We start from the raw sequence: 20,259 nt of genomic DNA, 5'->3' as shown, positions 1-20,259 counted from the left end.
TGCAGCATGGGGGATGGAGCACGATGGGGGGTGCACAGCATGGGGGATGGAGCACGTTTGGGAGTGCGCAGCATGGCAGATGGAGCACGTTTGGGAGTGCGCAGCATGGCGGATGGAGCATGTTTGGGAGTGCGCAGCATGGCGGATGGAGCACGTTTGGGAGTGCGCAGCATGGCGGATGGAGCACGTTTGGGAGTGCGCACCATGGCGGATGGAGCACATTTGGGAGTGCGCAGCATGGCGGATGGAGCACGTTTGGGAGTGCGCAGCATGGCGGATGGAGCACGTTTGGGAGTGCGCACCATGGCGGATGGAGCACATTTGGGAGTGCGCAGCATGGCGGATGGAGCACGTTTGGGAGTGCGCAGCATGGCGGATGGAGCACGTTTGGGAGTGCGCAGCATGGCGGATGGAGCACGTTTGGGAGTGCGCAGCATGGCGGATGGAGCACGTTTGGGAGTGCGCAGCATGGCGGATGGAGCACGTTTGGGAGTGCGCAGCATGGCGGATGGAGCACGTTTGGGAGTGCGCAGCATGGGGGATGCAGCACGATGGGGAGTGCAGAGTATGGCGGATGGAGCACGTTTGGGAGTGCGCAGCATGGCGGATGGACCACGTTTGGGAGTGCGCAGCATGGCGGATGGAGCACGTTTGGGAGTGCGCAGCATGGCAGATGGAGCACGTTTGGGAGTGCGCAGCATGGGAGATGGAGCACGATGGGGGGTGCGCAGCATAGGGGATGGAGCACGATGGGGAGTGCGCTGCATGGGGGATGGAGCACGATGGGGAGTGCGGAGTATGGCGGATGGAGCACTTTTGGGAGTGCGCAGCATGGCGGATGGAGCACGTTTGGGAGTGCGCAGCATGGTGGATGGAGCACGTTTGGGAGTGCGCAGCATAGCGGATGGAGCACGTTTGGGAGTGCACAGCATGGGAGATGGAGCACGATGGGGGGTGCGCAGCATAGGGGATGGAGCACGATGGGGAGTGCGCTGCATGGGGGATGGAGCACGATGGGAAGTGCACACCTCCCCCCAACACACACACACACGCGCGCGCACTGCACAACACACAACATCCTGGGATATCGCTTGCTTCTCGGCGGCGATACTGTGCTGTGAGCTTCCAGGACCTGCCGGAGATTCACATGGCCAGAAGCATGTGGTATCTCTGGATGTTGTGAGTATGAGCGCGTATGTGCAATATCATCAATGTGTGTGTGTGTGTGAGTGTATGCGATCGGGTGTGTGTGTGAGTGTATGCGATCGGGTGTGTGTGTGAGTGTATGCGATCGGGTGTGTGTGAGTGTATGCGATCGGGTGTGTGTGAGTGTATGCGATTGGGTGTGTGTGAGTGTATGCGATCGGGTGTGTGTGAGTGTATGCGATCGGGTGTGTGTGAGTGTATGCGATCGGGTGTGTGTGAGTGTATGCAATCGGTTGTGTGTGAGTGTATGCGATCGGGTGTGTGTGGGTGTGTGTGAGTGTATGCGATCGGATCTGTGAGTGTCGGCAGAGGAGCACGGCGTGCTGGAGGAGGCTGGGAGGAGAGAGGCTGATCCTGGGGAAGGCTGGGATGGGGAGGCTGAGAGAAGAGAGGCTGATGCTTGGGGAGGCTGAGGCTGGGGTAGGCTGGGAGGAGAGAGGCTGATGCTGGGAGGAGAGAGGCTGATGCTGGGAGGAGAGAGGCTGATGCTGGGGGAGGCTGAGGCTGGGGTAGGCTGGGAGGAGAGAGGCTGATGCTGGGAAGAGAGAGGCTGATGCTGGGAGGAGAGAGGCTGGGAGGAGAGAGGCTGATGCTGGGAGGAGGCAGGCTGATGCTGGGAGGAGAGAGGCTGATGCTGGGAGGAGAGAGGCTGATGCTGGGAGGAGAGAGGCTGATGCTGGGAGGAGAGAGGCTGATGCTGGGGGAGGCTGAGGCTGGGGTAGGCTGGGAGGAGAGAGGCTGATGGTGGGAGGAGAGAGGCTGATGCTGGGAGGAGAGAGGCTGATGCTAGGGACAGAAAAGGCTGATGCTGGGAGGAGAGAGGCTGATGCTGGGGGAGGCTTAGGCTGGGGTAGGCTGGGAGGAGAGAGGCTGATGCTGGGAGGAGAGAGGCTGATGCTGGGAGGAGAGAGGCTGATGCTAGGGACAGAAAAGGCTGATGCTGGGAGGAGATAGGCTGATGCTAGGGACAGAAAAGGCTGATGCTGGGAGGAGAGAGGCTGATGCTGGAAGGAGAGAGGCTGATGCTAGGGACAGAAAAGGCTGATGCTGGGAGGAGAGAGGCTGATGCTGGGGACAGAAAAGGCTGATGCTGGGAGGAGAGAGGCTGATGCTGGGATGAGAGAGGCTGATGCTGGGGGAGAGAGGCTGATGCTGGGAGGAGAGAGGCTGATGCTGGGAGGAGAGAGGCTGATGCTGCGGGTAGAGAGGCTGATGCTGTGAGGAGAGAGGCTGATGCTGGTGCAGCATGGGGGATGGAGCACGATGGGGGGTGCACAGCATGGGGGATGGAGCACGTTTGGGAGTGCGCAGCATGGCGGATGGAGCACGTTTGGGAGTGCGCAGCATGGCGGATGGAGCACGTTTGGGAGTGCGCAGCATGGCGGATGGAGCATGTTTGGGAGTGCGCAGCATGGCGGATGGAGCACGTTTGGGAGTGCGCAGCATGGCGGATGGAGCACGTTTGGGAGTTTGCAGCATGGCGGATGGAGCACATTTGGGAGTTTGCAGCATGGCGGATGGAGCACGTTTGGGAGTGCGCAGCATGGCGGATGGACCACGTTTGGGAGTGCGCAGCATGGCGGATGGAGCACGTTTGGGAGTGCGCAGCATGGCGGATGGAGCACGTTTGGGAGTGCTCAGCATGGCGGATGGAGCACGTTTGGGAGTGCGCAGCATGGCGGATGGAGCACGTTTGGGAGTGCGCAGCCTGGGGGATGCAGCACGATGGGGAGTGCAGAGTATGGCGGATGGAGCACGTTTGGGAGTGCGCAGCATGGCGGATGGACCACGTTTGGGAGTGCGCAGCATGGCGGATGGAGCACGTTTGGGAGTGCGCAGCATGGCGGATGGAGCACGTTTGGGAGTGCGCAGCATGGGAGATGGAGCACGATGGGGGGTGCGCAGCATAGGGGATGGAGCACGATGGGGAGTGCGCTGCATGGGGGATGGAGCACGATGGGGAGTGCGGAGTATGGCGGATGGAGCACTTTTGGGAGTGCGCAGCATGGCGGATGGAGCACGTTTGGGAGTGCGCAGCATGGTGGATGGAGCACGTTTGGGAGTGCGCAGCATAGCGGATGGAGCACGTTTGGGAGTGCGCAGCATGGGAGATGGAGCACGATGGGGGGTGCGCAGCATAAGGGATGGAGCACGATGGGGAGTGCGCTGCATGGGGGATGGAGCACGATGGGAAGTGCACACCTCCCCCCAACACACACACACACGCGCGCGCACTGCACAACACACCACACACACACACTGGGAACCACAAACAACTGCCCTACACAGACACCAACACACACAGACAACGCTGCACACACACAACACCCAACACACAAACACCGCGGCACACACAAATATACGCACATACCGCACAACACACACATTGCACAAAACATACCTCCCCCCAAACCACACCACACACACACAAACCGCGCAACACACACACACAACGCTACAGACACACAGCGCTCCACAAACAACGCAACACACGCAACACACATACAACACCGCTCTCACCCCCCACCACACCCAGACAACACCCAGAACATGTACAGCGCCCTACACAAACACTTGGTAACTACACACAACAACATCTATATATATATATATATATATAACAAAAATCATACATGAACTACACAATACGTAAATTCTAGAATACCCGATGCGTAGAATCGGGCCACCTTCTAGTCATATAATAAAAGATACCAAATTTGAAAAAAACAACTATATTCTTGCTTGGGAAAAGGAACTTAAAGAACAGATCTCAGAAGAAATGTGGCATGAAAGCTTAAAAGCAACAAACTCTTCTAGTTCTGGTGCGACTCTTCTAGAGACACATACAAAACTACTAATGAGGTGGTACTTTACTCCATCAAGAATTCACCAATTTAACAAAGATGTCACCTCTACTTGCTGGAGGAATTGTAGTGCGATTGGTGACTTAATGCATGTCTTTTGCGGGTGTCCAGCACTAAAGGAACTCAGGTCGGCAGTATCGAAATAAATCAATAACATCAGTCATTCAAACATTGTTCTCATCACTACTCTCTGAAGATGTCCTGCATCCATGGTGATAGATGATGTGGATGTCACGAGTGTCTCGCTTCCTTGAGAGACTTGTGATAGCTCTGGGATCTGAGCTTCATATTGCTCTGTGATACTCTGGATTTTAAATGTGTTTTGCTTTCCGTTGGTGCGGCAAGGGTTAATGTAATTTTCCTTGCTGGTAGTTACGAGCCAGTTCAATCTCAGGTGCTGTTGGTTTGTGACCACTTCCACTCCCTTTAAATAGTCACATGTTCTATCACTTGATGCCGGTTATAGATTGCATTCTGAACTAGCACCATGATGGTAGGAAGTCTCTGTGAGCTGCTGTTGATCTGCTGCTAGAGTTCTGTTGCTGGAGTTCTATTTATGGCTGCAGTAGAGGAAATTGTTGGATATCCTTTTTGCCTATATTCCCCTGTTTGTCTTCCTCTACCGGAGTTGTATTACATCAGTTGTGACATCTAGTGCATTCACCGACCTTTGCACTAGCCAAGGTGAGTGGATGGGACAGGGAGGGACTAGGCATGTGACGACGGTGGAGGGGGAAGGACCTGCTTAGGGAAGTTAGGGAGCTTAGGGTACAGACACAGGATAGTGTCAGGTGGAGACCCTATCCCTTCTCCCTACCGTAAGGGCCTTCATACCCTGGTTTTCATCCACCATTGTAACCTTTGAGTTGCACCATGTGCCGGGTGATCCCTTGCCCTAGCATGACAGTGGGAAAGGTGAGTGCAGCACCTGCACTCTGCTTCTATCCCCACGCTGCAGCATCTAAATGTGAAATAAGTTGTTGTTGGGGGCGGGGAGGAAAGAAACAGTGAGTGACAACAGTATTGCCCCACAGTTTTTAGCACCACCCTCAAACAAATTGTCATCGTTTGAGAGCGGTAATATTAGCTGTGTGAGTGACAGCAGCGGTCTTCTAATGATGATTTGTTTGAGGGTGGTCCTAAAAGCTGCTTGGCAGCACTGCTGTCATTCATACCTTCTATCTTTGCCTCCTGACAATGTCTTTTTTCACAGTTAGAAGCTGAGGCAGTGGAGATAGAAGCAGAGTGTGGGCACTTCTCCCGAAGCTTCCATCAGCGCCATGAAACCAGGATATCTTCAGAGGGCAGCCATGCAAGAAATTGTAGTGTCTGTAGCGCCACCTCCTCATGAAATCCTGTTCCAGGAGGGACGATAGATGCTACAGGAAAGTGATTGCAGTCTAAGGGAAGAGACGATTGGTCGAACACACACTTCTCGTATTTGGCGTATAGGCGGTTCTCCCTCAGCTTCTGTAACACAAGTTGCACGTTTTCTCTGTGGGTCTGGAGATCCGGTGAATAGACTAAGATGTCGTCCAGGTATACGACTACACAGATGTAGAGAAGGTCCCTGAACACGTCCTTCACCAGCTCCTGGAAGACAGCCGGAGCGTTGCAAAGTCCAAAGGGCATCACACAATACTCATAGTGCCCATCCCGGGTGTTGAAGGCGGTCTTCCACTCGTCCCCGGAGCGAATGCGGACCAGGTTGTAGGCTCCACGGAGATCTAATTTGGTGAAGATACGGGCCCCTCTGAGTCGATCGAAGAGTTCAGGTATCAGAGGCAGGGGATATTTGTTCTTCACGGTGATCTGGTTCAGGCCCCGGTAGTCGATGCAGGGCCGTAAGTCGCCTTCCTTTTTCTTGACGAAGAAGAAGCCCGCTCCAGCCGGGGAGGAGGATCTCCGAATAAATCCCCGTGCCAGGTTCTCGGTGATGTAGTCAGACATGGCCCGTGTCTCCGCAGGGGACAAAGGGTATGTCCGTCCCCGAGGGGGAGTGGTTCCTGGCAGGAGGTCGATGGCACAGTCGTAGGGTCGATGTGGAGGTAAGACCTCTGACTCATTTTTGTCAAACACATCCGCGAAGGACCAGTAGGCGGGCGGTAGGCCAGGTAGGGATTCCGGGGCCGGAGGACGACGGACGGGCTGGACTGACTGGAGGCAGTTCTCATGGCAAGATGGGCCCCAGCGGATGATTTCTCCAGTATGCCAGCTGACCGTTGGTTCATGTATCCGTAACCAGGGTAATCCCAGCAAAAGCGGATGAGACATGCACGGAAGAACATAGAAGGCAATGTCTTCGGTGTGTAGCGCACCGATACGCAGTTTCACAGGTTTGGTGACAAATAGGACGGTGTCAGAAAGGGGTTCCCCATCCACGGAGGCTATCACAAGGGGTGTCTTCAGTGGGGTGACAGGTACCTGGTACTGGTCTACCGTGGCCTGGTGGATGAAGTTGCCTGCTGCCCCGGAATCGAGATATGCCTCTGCCGTGAAGCGAGTCTCCTCTGTTGTCACCTGAACAGTCCATGTAACGGGGTCTGAGAGCTTCCCGGTACCTAGGGTGGCCTCTCCTACCAACCCTAGGCTTTGGGGTTTCCCGGTTTCTCTGGACAGACACGCACCAAGTGTGCGCCGTCTCCGCAGTAGAAGCAGAGGCCCTTGGTGAGTCGTTCCGCTCGGCGTTGCTTGGATGACCGCAGCCGGTCAACTTGCATGGGCTCATGAGTGGAGGAGCCAGAGAGCGCAGGCGAAGAAGCGGTAGACTTCAGAGAAGAAGCAGGATGCCTTACTGGGCGTTTCTCACGGGACATCTCTTTGGAGCGTTCCTGAAAGCGGAGGTCTATCCGGGTTGTGAGGGTGATCAGAGCATCCAAGGCGGGGGGAACATCGCGACCAGCCAGCTCGTCCTTAATATGACCGGTAAGCCCCTCCCAGAAGGCTGCAGTCAGGGCTTCGTTGTTCCACCCTAGTTCAGAGGCTAGGGTGTGAAACCGGATGGCATACTGTCCCACTGTCGAAGTCCCTTGGCGTAGCCTGAGTAGCGAGGCAGCCGACGCGGAGGCGCGTCCTGGTTCGTCAAAGGTGGCCCGGAAGGCATGCAGGAAGTCACGGATGTTGTGGGTTACGAGATCTTCCTTCTCCCACAAGGGATTCATCCACGCCAGTGCCTCGCCCTCCAGGTGGGACATTATGAAGGCTACCTTGGCCTGGTGAGAAGCGAAGAGGCGCGGCAGCAGTTTGAAGTGGAGAGAGCACTGGTTCAAGAACCCCCTGCAGGTCTTGGGATCCCCGGCGTACCGGGGCGCAGAAGCCAGTCGGAGTCTTGAGGTCTCGGTGGCGGCTCCTGCGGAGGTCGTGGACGTGGCTGGGGTTGATAAGGACGTGGCGGTTGCTTGCAGCGTGTTCAGGCGGGTGTCTACTGATGTCATGAAGGCCAGCATACGGGATTGGGTTTCGCGTTGATGGACCAGCTCCTGCTGCAATCCGGCCAACTGAGCCGCTAAAGCTTCGGCGGGATCCATGGCCTGTTCTATCTGTTATGCCCGGGTGGTGGATCCTCTGGGCCGTGCACCGGACTCCCCCAGTGAAGCAACACAGAGCTAACCCCTATACAGGGACTGTCCGGTCACCCCACCAGAGGGCCTAGGTGCACGGTTGCCGGAGCACTAAGCGGGATAAGGTCAGAGTCCTTTCCGGAAGCTGGAATGAGGAAGTCCCTGGGGACAAAGAGTTCCTGGTGCCAGGTGTGATGACGGTGCCCGGGTACCGGTGGCAGGTAGAGACGTCAGATGTGAGCAGAGTCCAACCGGTAGAGGAGGCTGAGGTCACCAGGTGAAGCCGAGGGTATAAGGCAGGTTCAGACTGCAGAAGATGGTGACGTCTCAGCTGACAGTCCCCGTAGGACCACTCGGACAGGTTATGGTCAGGACCAGGTTTGCTTGGTAGAACTGGTTCTGTGGGAGACATAAAGTGAGAACGAGGCACAGCAAAGGGGACCTGAACTCCTAGCTACAGAACTCGTAGAACAGGCGACGCCCTAGAGGCAGGAAGCTCCTAATTTACCTGACCCTGACTGATGCAATATCCTGTTTAGGAGTACTGGGTCTTTAATAGGAGGTCAGTGACCGCGCGCGCGCCCTAATGCGCATGCATGATGCCCAGGTGCCGGAGGCCAGAGCAGGGGAGCGGTGCCGAGGATGCAGGGGAGACAGACAGGGTGTCCTGGGTCGCAGAGGAGCGCCGGGAACGGGAGCCCGGGAGCCTTGAGGGTGCCGAGGAGGACGTGTGGCTGGAGGCAGGGGACCCGGGGGCCGGAGCGGTGAGTGGGGAACGGCGTCGGGGCCCGGGGAGCGTGACACTATAGCTGACATAGAAGGAAGCTTCTATCCAGCATGTATAGGAGGGGGGAAAATGTAATTGGCTTCCCCACAAGATGCGATCAAAGGAGACTAATAGGGATAATCGTATACCTCAAATATTCGGCTTCGCGGATATCTGACGAATGGGTCGCCGCTATGCAAATATTCTATGCGCAATGTAAGTCTATGGGAAGCCCGAATAGTTCCGAATAGCTGTTATTCGGATTTACATTTCGCATTGAATATTCGCGAATAGTTGAATAGCGGCGACCTATTCGGCAAATATTCGCAAAGCCAAATATTTGAGGTATTCGATCATCCCTAGAGACTAACAGAGATTAACTCTTCCTAGCCAGCCTATAAACTACCTAGAAGAAGGTTGACACTTGAGTCTGCCTGCGTTGATCAGAGAAGTTATTAGGCGGAGTGTCAGACAGTAGTGTGAATAGATACTGCAGCCGCCATGACAGACAGTGAAGTTTGTAAAAATCTCTGTGTGACATTTAGGTACTGGAACACCCCTTTAACTTGTTCTTTCCCTGATCTTAAGCCTTAGCTGGGCTGTAAGTTAACTAAGTCCCTGAAATTGTGTTTTCCACTGCAAGTTATAGTTTGGCTAGCTCTATTCTTAAAGCCTGCTTTACACTTTTCGATATGTCGTGCAATCGCATTTGCTATCGCACCCACCCCCATCGTTTGTGCGGCATGGGTAACCGCTTTCTAAGGGGGCGGTTCGTTCGGCGTCACAGCGACGTCACTAAGCGGGTGCCCAATAGAAACGGAGGGGCGGAGATGAGCGGCCGTAATATCCCGCCTACCTCCTTCCTTCACATAGCAATGTGTGCTGCCACAGGAACGACGAACAACATCGTACCTGCAGCAGCAACAATAATTGGGAATAGTGTCATGTCAACGATTAACAATTTTGCACGATTTTGCAACCTTTTTCAATCGCTCGTAGGTTTCACACGCAATGACATTGCTAAAGAGGCAGGATGTGCGTCACGAATTCCGTAACCCCAACGACATCCCTTTAGTGATGTCGCTGCGTGTAAAGCGGCCTTTAGTTCCTGTTTGTCCAGTGGATAGTCCTCATACACTAATGACCTGGGTTTGATCTGGCCACCTGACCATTCTTCCTGCCAGCCTACTCCAAAGGCCAGTGGCTACTTTAAAGGGAACCTGTCACCAGAATTTTCGCTATTAAACTAAAAGAATCCCCTTCTGCAGCTCATGGGCTGCATTCTATAAAGGTTCATCTTGCTACTGGCCCCCCATTCAGACATAAATAACAACTTTATAAAATATTACCTTTTGCTTTGACAATGAGGTTTGCTGGCCCCGTGGGGGGGCTGTATTTCGTCAGTTATTCCCCCTCTTGCCACTGTTCGCCGTCCCCCAGTGTTCATTTACATAGATAAGGCCGCCGCCCTCATGTTCCGCAGTGCTCCTGAAGTCTCGCACATGCGCAGTGGCACTACCGCGGGACTGAGCACTGTTTTCAAATCGCAAGCGCCGGTGATGTTATTGCGCAGGCGCGAGATTATGGGCGACTGCTTGGATGATGCTGGTGATGACATTTGTCGCGGGCGGAGGAGGGGACGCTGCGCTCTCCCACTGCTCGGGTCCGGCTGCCGCTGCTGCTGCGGCCGCTGCTGCTGCTGCTCGGTGGTGGCTTGAGCGGTGGGCCGGATCCCAGGAACTCGAGCGGCGCTCCTCGCCCGTGAGTGAAAAGTGGGGGTAATTGGTTGTGGGAGTTTTGATTATGGATATTGTCCGTGACGCCACCCACGGTTGTGGTGATTTTGGTGACACCACCGCTGCTCTAGACGGGGATCCCGGGAGCGGTGACTGGGAGCAGCTTTGTTGTTAGTTCTCCCCTCCGTGGGTAGGGGGGTTGGTTGTCCCGGGGCCCGGTGATGGGGTAGGGATGGATGGCAGGCAGGTTACGGGGCCTGGGGAGGTGCAGGGTTGCGGGGGCAGCGCTGTGCCGCACGGTACGGTGGTACTCACTCAGCCCAATGATGAAGACACAGTTCTCGGTAAAACAAACGGCTGGATGGACGGGTCCAACAGACGGCTGCGGTGTTGTTGCTCCCAGCAGGTTGGTGGCAACTGCCTTTCCCTGCACCTAAGATGTCTGTACGGTTCCAATGGGTTCCCACCGGTAACCCGCTCCCCGGCTTGGATATTGGCCGGAGGAGCCCCTTTTGCCCGCAGGCGCTGGCCCTGAGAAACGATTGCCTTGGCGGTGTCTCTCTCACTCGGTTGGACTGTTGCCTTCTGTCGGGACTTGACTGTTTGGAAACCCAGGAGGTCCCCTTCACTAACGGATTCAGCAAATTCACGGCGACTCCTAGCCTTGCCGGGGGCCGAAAAGCCCCTGCCAGATGGTGCCGGCTTCTCTTTGTGTACCGGTCCGGTACCGCCGGGCCACCGCCTGTCCACGGTCCTCACGGTAGACTCCAATCGGCCACTCCTGCAGACGGTCACCACCGTCTGCCAACCTTGCTGCTCTGTCCGGGCCACACACCCGGACCAACTTCAGGCTGCTCAACTACTACTTCCTTCTGCTCACTTTCACTTCCAAACTCCATCTCCTGGTTTTCCCGCCTCCAGGACTGTGAACTCCTCGGTGGGCGGGGCCAACCGCCTGGCCCACCCCCTGGTGTGATCATCAGCCCCTGGAGGAAGGCAACAAGGGTTTTGTGTTCTGGCTTTGGTGTGCCTGCTGGGAGTGTGGGGTGTGTGGGTGTTGTGCTCTGTGGCCCCTGGCTTGTCCAGGGCGCCACATTCCCCCTTAGGTAAATGCAGACCATCCGCGGGCTGCCCGTCCATCACCGATTTTATTTTCACCAACTGAAAAAGATAGAAAACGGTAACAGACATACAATTATAATAACTTCTTCCCACATCGGGAGGTACTCTTACTTAAACGTTACTAACGGTTGCAAACGGTTACGGCTTCCGCTCTCTCCCACCCAAGCAATCTGGCCCTGATGCTGCCCCTAAGCAAACAGGCAGCACCCCTTGACCCCAGTCCTGCACAAGTTGCCCGAGCGGGTTCTGTCCTTTTCAGGGGACCCACGTCCATGGGGAACCCCTGAAACCCCCAGAGGATTGCCACCGGTTCCGGTGGTGGCTGGGCCCCAGCCTACTCCACTGCGGGCCCTTCCTCCAATCTGCCTCTCCGGAGGCGATAACGGTGGGAGCTGTAACAAACATTTTTATTTACATGCCACTAGTTTGTGGTTGCCCTGCAAGTTCTCGGGCCTGGGCATAAGTAGTTTCTTATGTAAAATGGTGAAGGGGGTCCCAACGGGGACCAGCTGCCGGCTACGACCGGTTCCAAATCACAGTTGACAATCAGGTAACTTTCTTCTGTTTCATTCACTTATCATTTTCAAACTTTAAAACACACACATAGAATCTCTCCCCTTTAAAGAGTAGTTTCCCTGTACCTAAGTGGGGTCTACCTAGGTTGGGACGAGTGGACCTCCGGGGTCCAGTGTCAGTGGGGATAGGCAGTGGGGCAGAAGGAACAATCAGTTCCTCTTCCCTGCTATCGTGTGGGGCAGGCGGAGGCATAGGGGAGTTGGGCACAGGTTCATCCCCGGGCACTGGCACTGGCTCACGGTTGACCGCCTCCATCACTTCTTCATCCACGGGTTGTGGGAACAGTATTACTGGAAGAATCACCGCGCCGTTCTGCGTAGGCCAGTCCGCTGGGAAGTCACCCATCACTGTGTGGATTACCTCTTTTGCCTTCTCCGCTGGTGGATGAACCGGAACTTCAGCCGCTGCTCTCAATGCTGGTGGGCACTTCTTTAGATGGTCCCGGGAAACCGTGGCCAAGGTGCCCCCTTGGTCACGACTGATCTGGTAGGCCTTCCCATCTTCCCAGCCTGTGGGCTGTATGACGTATGGGGTTCGTTCCCATAGATCATCCAGCTTGTGGGTCCTCCTTTTCCGCTTCAGCACTACATCTCCAGGCTGGAAAGGGGCAGCAGTCGCCCTCTGGTTGAAGCGCTGCTCCTGCTGTTCCCGACTTCGACTCAAGTTCTTCTCAACATATTCCTGAATCTGTCGGTATTGCACCCTCCGTCGAGTTTCCCATTCAGCTGTTGAAGGGAGTGCCTCTGGGGCTTCCAATCCCATGTCCAGATCCACCGGTAGCTGGCCGGGGCGAGCCCTCATCAGGTATGCTGGGGTGCACTTCGTCGAGCTGGAAGGAATATTATTATACATATCGACCAAGTCAGGTAGCTTCTCTGGCCACAGGTTCCGCTCTTCTAGCGGCAACGTCTTGAGGAGGCCCAGGACCAAGTGATTCATCTTCTCACACATGCCGTTGGTCTGGGCATGGTAAGGCGTGGTCCGGATCTTCTTGCAGCCGTACAACTGACAGAACTCATGGAACACCTCCGCTTCAAAGGCCGGGCCTTGGTCAGTAAGCACCTTCTCAGGGTATCCATGTGGTCGACAGAAATAAGCCTGGAACGCTCTAGCGGTGGTACGGCCAGTTAGGTCTTTGACTGGGACAACCACCATGAACCTTGAATAGTGGTCTACTATGGTTAGAGCGTAGGTGTACCCACTTCGGCTGGGGGTGACCTTTACATGGTCCAGGGCGACCAGCTCCAGCGGTTGATGTGTAACGATCGGGTGTAGGGGCGCCTTCTGGCTGGCTTCGTCCTTCCTTCTCAGCGTGCAAGGGCCGCATTCTCGGCACCAGGCCTCTACAGACTCCCGCATCCCGCTCCAATAGAACCGCTCTCTCAACAGCATTTCCAGCTTCTTCCATCCGAAGTGTTCGGCACCATCATGGTACGCTTGTAGAACAGTGGGCACATTAGCTTGGGGAATCACCAACTGGCGGATTTTCTCATGAGTCTTCGGGTTAATCAGCTCACGGTACAACTTCTCCTGGTGTAGATACAACCGGGTCCGTTCTCGCCACAGGCGTTGGGCCTCAGCTGGGGCGGCAGGGTCTATTCCAGCAGCACCTTGCTCCACCAGGATCTTGAGTAGGCGGACAGCGGGCGCCTGGTTTTGAGCTTCCTGCCACTCCTGACTGGGCAGCGGGTCCAGATTCACCCGTTGTTGGTAGACATGCACCTTCTCAGCTGGTGGCTGGTGAAATGCAGGCAACTCGATCTCTTCGAGGTCGTCATCCTCGCACCCTTCTTCCGACAGGTGGGGCATCCGAGAGAGTGCATCAGCATTAACGTTGGCATGACCGGCCCTGTATTTGATGGTGAAATCGTAGTTGGCTAGCCTGGCCACCCACCGCTGTTCCAACGCGCCCAACTTGGCCGTGTCCAGGTGGGTCAGCGGATTGTTATCCGTGAAAGCGGTGAACTTTGCTGCGGCCAGGTAATGGCGAAACCGCTCGGTGATAGCCCACACCAGCGCCAGGAGCTCGAGCTTGAAAGAGCTGTAGTTCTCAGGATTCCTTTCAGTCGGTCGGAGTTTTCGGCTAGCATAAGCAATCACTTTTTCTTTCCCGTCTTGGACCTGGGATAAGACTGCCCCCAAGCCCACATTGCTGGCATCGGTGTAGAGGATGAACGGGTGGCTGTAATCGGGATACGCTAGGATCTCCTCTCCGGTCAAGGCCGTTTTCAGCTGGCGGAAGGATCCCTCATGCCTCTCTTCCCACACCAGTGGGGCTCCGAGGGGTCTACCACCTTTGGTCTGTCCCACGAGGAGGTCTTGCATGGGGGCAGCCATCTTCGTGTACCATTTGATGAAGCGACGGTAGTACCCCACCAGACCCAGAAACTGCCTTACTTCCCTCACTGTGGTTGGCCTCGGCCAGTCTTGGATGGCAGTGATCTTCTCGGGGTCGGGGGCGACACCTTCTGCACCCACCACATGCCCCAGGTACTGCACTCTGGGTTTCAGCAGGTGACACTTGGAGGGCTTCAACTTCATCCCGTATTTGGCAAGGGACGTGAACACCTCGGCCAGGTGCTCCAGGTGGGCTTCATATGTCTGGGAGTACACAATCACATCATCCAGGTATAACAGGACGGTCTCGAAATTTAGATGCCCCAGACAGCATTCCATCAGCCGTTGGAAGGTTCCAGGGGCGTTGCACAGCCCGAACGGCATACTATTGAATTCACAGAGCCCCATTGGGGTGGTGAAGGCAGTTTTCTCCCGGTCCTCGGGTGCCACAGCCACTTGCCAGTACCCGCTGGTGAGGTCAAGGGTAGAGAAGTAGTTTGCGGTTCTCAGTGCGGCCAAGTACTCTTCAATACGGGGCAGTGGGTAAGCATCTTTATGCGTTTTCTGGTTAATCTTCCAGTAATCTACACACATCCGCATGGTGCCGTCCTTCTTCTTAACCAGTACCAACGGGGCGGCCCAGGGACTACAGCTGTCCCTGATAACCCCTGCCTCCCTCATGTTCTTCAACATGCCCTTGGCACATTGGTAGTGTGCAGGGGGATTAGGCCTGTACCTCTCTTTGATAGGGGGGTGTTCATGTGACGGGAGTGTACAACAGAGCAAAGGATGGACGAGGCCGAGGGACGATCCAACAGGTTTATTCACAAGAACACTGGAACAGCACACGATAAGTCCACGTAAAACAGATTCGGGGGCCCTTCCCGACAATCCTCGGACCGGATAACAAAGCAATCGTCCTTACAGTAGTCCAAAGAGTTCCACACAATCCCACGGGCCGCCACTCAGGCCTAGCTCCGTCCGTGTCCACAGCCACCCAGGCTGGGAGCTCCTTCTTCTTCCAAGTTTCAGCTCACTCTGAAGTTACAAAAAGGGAAATGCATTGTCTGTGCTCCTTGACCAGCCCACCATGTTCAGGGGGTAGGGGTCACACATCCTATAATCAATGGTTTGGTCCATCACAGGGCTCTGATATGTCTGCCAGCCAGAGTAGATGAAGGGATCCCCTGCTGTGCAGAACAATGACTATTCCTTCACTGGCCAATGCAATTACAGACTAGATACACAACTCTGGATAGAAGAGGACAGGCTATTTACATAATCACATTAGATGCCAAGACTGCAATTGTATGAGAGAGACACATTGAGACCAGTAGCTCCCCCAAGGAAATACATGAATTACAACTAATACAACCAGGGAAAAGTTACATGACATATTATACAAAATAAATGACAGGGAAATATACATATCATGACATAGTATCACAGCATATAAAGTGAGAGGGTAAATTACATCTTCACAGTTCACCGGTGGGGATATGGTGTTGGACCCCTTTGATCTGCCCAAAGTCTACGGGATGTTTGCTAAAAACTTGCTCATACTCCCGTACCACCCGCTATACCCCTTCTTTGTGATGTGTAGGGGTATCGTCAGTACCTACGTGTAACTGTCGGTGCCACTCATCTGACTCCCCTTGGGGCGGGTGAGTGCTGGCAGTCGGTGGTGAGGTTGGGGGAGCTGCCTCGCGGATGGTGTGGGGATCCAGAGTGAGCAACGTAGCAAGTGTAGCATACCGGGGAAGCCTGACTTCTTCCTCCCCACAGTTCAGCACCCTCACAGGCACTCTCCCCTTCTTTACATCTACCCTCGGGCGGCCATTACTGTGGGCCAGTGCTCGGAGGGCATGGGCTCTATCATGGCAGGGTAGTCACGTCCCTGAGGCCCTACTGCTGCCCTACACCAAATCATCATCTCACTCCTAGGGGGCACAATCAACGGGGCAACATCCATCACTCTCACCCCACCAATCTCTCCTCCCGTTGAGTTCACATGCTGGCGGTACATCAAGGCTCGGATCTCACGCTGCACAGCTCTCTGTCGGCTCCCCGCCGCCGTGGCAGCCAGCTGCTGCAATAGGGTCAGCACATCACTCATACAGTGCTCCATCACATTAGTTCCTAGCACTATCTTCGGGTTATGATCACTAGGTTCATTCATTATCACAATCATACCCTGGGGTTGCAGTTCAGCTCGTCCCACGGTCATGGCCACTTGCTTGTACCCCACTTGAGTCAATGGGAGTCCATCAGCAGCAATCAGTTTTATTGCTGGCATCTGGGGGAGCCAGCTAGTCTTTTCCCCAATACCGTTGATACAGTGTGTATGGTATAGTGGTTACCTGTGATCCAGTGTCCAGGAGAGCCATCACTGGTATGCCGTCCACAGCCTCGGGGATGATAGGCCGGGCCCCGATGTACCGGTCCCGCCAGTCTGGGGGGCCATGGGGTTCTACTCCTGAGGATTGGCCCGTGGCCCCAGGGGTTGCTCGTTTAACGGACACCGTCGGGCATAGTGGCCGGGTTTGCTGCACCTGTAACAGATTGGGGGCCCGTTCCGTGAGCAATTGGCCCTTCTCCGCTGCATCCAGGGGATGTCCTCCGGGCTGTCGGCGAGCTGCATCTCCACCGGTGCCTGGGATTTGGTTGGAGGCTGGAGTGCAGCGAGAATCTTAGCAAGGTCCCCATCCATGCGGCGAACTCGAGCAGCGAGCTCTTCCATCGCCCCGCTTGGGGCTGCAGGCACTGGAGGTGCCGGTATGGTAGGAGCCACCACAACAGGAGCAGTCTCAACTGGCCACAGGGTTGGCTCAGGAGCTTCCAATGCGGGGGGTTGCAGGGCTTTGATGGCTCATTCCTTTAATACGGCAAAGTCCACGTCAGGGTGTTCTAGGGCCCACAGCCGAAGCTGCTTATGGTCTTCGGAGGACCTCATCCCCTGCACAAACTGCTCTATCAACATCTTGTTACTGTCCACACTGCCAATGGTGTCCACCCGCTTCAGTGTGCGGAGTGCGGTTTGCAGGCGCAGAGCATAGTCCCGGATGCTATCTGTGGGCCGTTGTCAGCATTGATAGAACTGCATCCGCAACTCTGCCTCGGTACGGGTCTCAAATGCAGTCTGCAGCTTTTCAAAGATGGTGGCTACAGAGGACCGGTCCCCCTCGGCCCAGGTCTCCGCCTCTTGCTCAGCCGCGCCGGTTAGCTGCCCCAGCACTAGCGCTGCACGTTGCTTATCAGTCAGGGGGTACAATTCTAGCAGCGGACTAAGTTTTTTTCCGGAAAACCTGCAAGGCATCAGATTTCCCATCGTACTGCGGTAGCCAGGCAGCTCCGGGCACATAGGGCAAAGAGAACGGCATCACCTGAGCGAGAGCTGGGGCCACGGCGCCCCCCGCCAGCGCGGCCGGGACCTGGGCAGGCCCATTTCCATTTTCGGGTGCTTTCGCGGCTGCATCCGCCGCTCCTCCAGCGGCTTCGTCGGGCGCAGACATCTTGTTTCCGTCCCCCTTAGCCTCTTTTCGGCTCCTCCTCTATCGGGGCGGGGTTTAGGCCTTCGCGCCTCCACTACTCGAGGAGACGCTCGAGCGGGAACTCTTCGCGCCCAAGATGGCGGCTTTTCAAATTTTCCGGCCGGACACCTCCAGCGGTCACACAAGGCGCACTTACACCAATCGGTAGAACGGTAGGATCCTGTTCGTGACGCCAAGTTGTCGCGGGCGGAGGAGGGGACGCTGCGCTCTCCCACTGCTCGGGTCCGGCTGCCACTGCTGCTACGGCCGCTGCTGCTGCTCGGTGGTGGCTCGAGCGGTGGGCCGGATCCCGGGGACTCGAGCGGTGCTCCTCGCCCGTGAGTGAAAATGGGGGGTGATTGGTTGTGGGGGTTTTGATTATGGATATTGTCCGTGATGCCACCCACGGTTGTGGTGATTTTGGTGACACCACCGCTGCTCTAGACGGGGATCCCGGGAGCGGTGACTGGGAGCAGCTTTGTTGTTAGTTCTCCCTTCCGTGGGTAGGGGGGTTGGTTGTCCCGGGGCCCGGTGATGGGGTAGGGATGGATGGCAGACAGGTTACGGGGCCTGGGGAGGTGCAGGGTTGTGGGGGCAGCGCTGTGCCGCACGGTACGGTGGTACTCACTCAGCCCAATGATGAAGACACAGTTCTCGGTAAAACACACGGCTGGATGGACGGGTCCCACAGACGGCTGCGGTGTTGTTGCTCCCAGCAGGTTGGTGGCAACTGCCTTTCCCTGCACCTAAGATGTCTGTACGGTTCCAATGGGTTACCACCGGTAACCCGCTCCCCGGCTTGGATATTGGCCGGAGGAGCCCCTTTTGCCCGCAGGCGCTGGCCCTGAGAAAGGGTTGCCTTGGCGGTGGCGGTGTCTCTCTCACTCGGTTGGACTGTTGCCTTCTGTCGGGACTTGACTATTTGGAAACCCAGGAGGTCCCCTTCACTAACGGATTCGGCAAATTCACGGCGACTCCTAGCCTTGCCGGGGGCCGAAAAGCCCCTGCCAGATGGTGCCGGCTTCTCTTTGTGTACTGGTCCGGTACCGCCGGGCCACCGCCCGTCCACGGTCCTCACGGTAGACTCCAATCAGCCACACACCCGGACCAACTTCAGGCTGCTCAACTACTACTTCCTTCTGCTCACTTTCACTTCCAAACTCCATCTCCTGGTTTTCCCGCCTCCAGGACTGTGAACTCCTCGGTGGGCGGGGCCAACCGCCTGGCCCACCCCCTGGTGTGATCATCAGCCCCTGGAGGAAGGCAACAAGGGTTTTGTGTTCTGGCTTTGGTGTGCCTGCAGGGAGTGTGGGGTGTGTGGGTGTTGTGCTCTGTGGCCCCTGGCTTGTCCAGGGCGCCACACATTCACAGCGCCAGGGTCAGCAAATCTCATTACCATAGCAAAATGTAATATTTTATAAAGTTGTTATGTAGGTCTGAAAGGGGGACCAGTAGCAAGATGAACCTTTCTAGAATGCAGCCCAGGAGCTGCAGAGGGGGATTCTTTTAGTTTGATAGTGAAAATTCTGGTGACAGGTTCCCTTTAAAGACATAGCCCAGGGTCCATGTGTAAGACCCAGTTCCTGTATAGTGGTTATAGTGTGAAAGCCAGCATTGCCTTAGGACCTGATAGTCAGAGTAGGGAGCACAAAACCTGTCCGTTGTTGCCTCTTTTAAAGCTACTCCCCTAGCAACTACAGTACCCCTGTAACATTTCCATTTTGTTTTTCTATTGGTTGCCATGTTAAATCTATTTTCTGTTTTGAAACTCTTTTCAGGTTGCCCCACAGCCATTGTGGTTTTCAGAACACTTGCCAAATCTCAGAAAAATGAGTGAGCTGCCTTACCATCTTCTTAATGCAGGCTGCACCAATGAACTACAGCGGGAAATCTTGGGTATGTACAGAGGCGTGGCTGGGGTTCAGCTCGGGGGGGGGGGCAAAACATCTGAGTGGGACCCTAACCAGGTAACCATGATAACTACGGTGGCACAGACTAATCATGGGTATGGGGGAACCTCAACAGGTGACACTGATATTACCGCTATGTGGTGACTAAATAGTGATAGATATCAGTTCTCCAGCACACATAAGAGATTACAGTGCAGTTATAGATGGTGACTTACAGCTGATATTCTTTCGTATGGAGTTCTTCGCCTTTCCCGTCTTTTCCATCTGGCCCACACCGACATAACAACTTCTTCCAGGCACAACTTGTCTACAGAGATTACTACAAAGACACATTTAACTTCCCCCATTTCCCACACTGTCCCCATCTATTCCTGATCTGTACAAACTCCTCATCCTGCTGTCACCACAATACTGACCTGCTGCTGCTCTATGTGTCCCTATTATTGCACCTGCTGTGTCGCACAAATGCCGTGCTCCTCTGACTGCCTCACATAGTAACGCCACCACTGTGCCCTTTACCTGGTAAAATGCCTTCTTTGTGCCCTCTAGATGGTAAAATTTCACCCTAGAAAATATTAATGCCCTGTGTAAGTGCCCTAGAAAAGTGCCCACATAATGCTCCTAGAAAGTAATAATGCCCCAGTGTGCCTGT

General features: G+C 55.3%; 1 protein-coding gene across 1 annotated transcript in view; it reads left to right on the top strand.

Annotated features, from left to right (window-relative positions):
• The window catches only part of NWD1 (NACHT and WD repeat domain containing 1), a 190,835-nt gene that overhangs the window by 76,150 nt on the left and 94,426 nt on the right, over positions 1 to 20,259 (top strand). The window contains exon 10 of the mRNA XM_075338285.1: positions 19,476 to 19,593. Coding sequence (XP_075194400.1) covers positions 19,476 to 19,593 — 118 coding nt within the window. The remainder of the gene's footprint in view (positions 1 to 19,475; positions 19,594 to 20,259) is intronic.

The sequence above is a fragment of the Anomaloglossus baeobatrachus genome, chromosome 1, assembly GCF_048569485.1.
Source record: "Anomaloglossus baeobatrachus isolate aAnoBae1 chromosome 1, aAnoBae1.hap1, whole genome shotgun sequence".
NCBI classification, from domain to species: domain Eukaryota; kingdom Metazoa; phylum Chordata; class Amphibia; order Anura; family Aromobatidae; genus Anomaloglossus; species Anomaloglossus baeobatrachus.
Note: the sequence above shows the minus strand (reverse complement) of the source record. Positions and strands in the feature narration are given on the sequence as shown.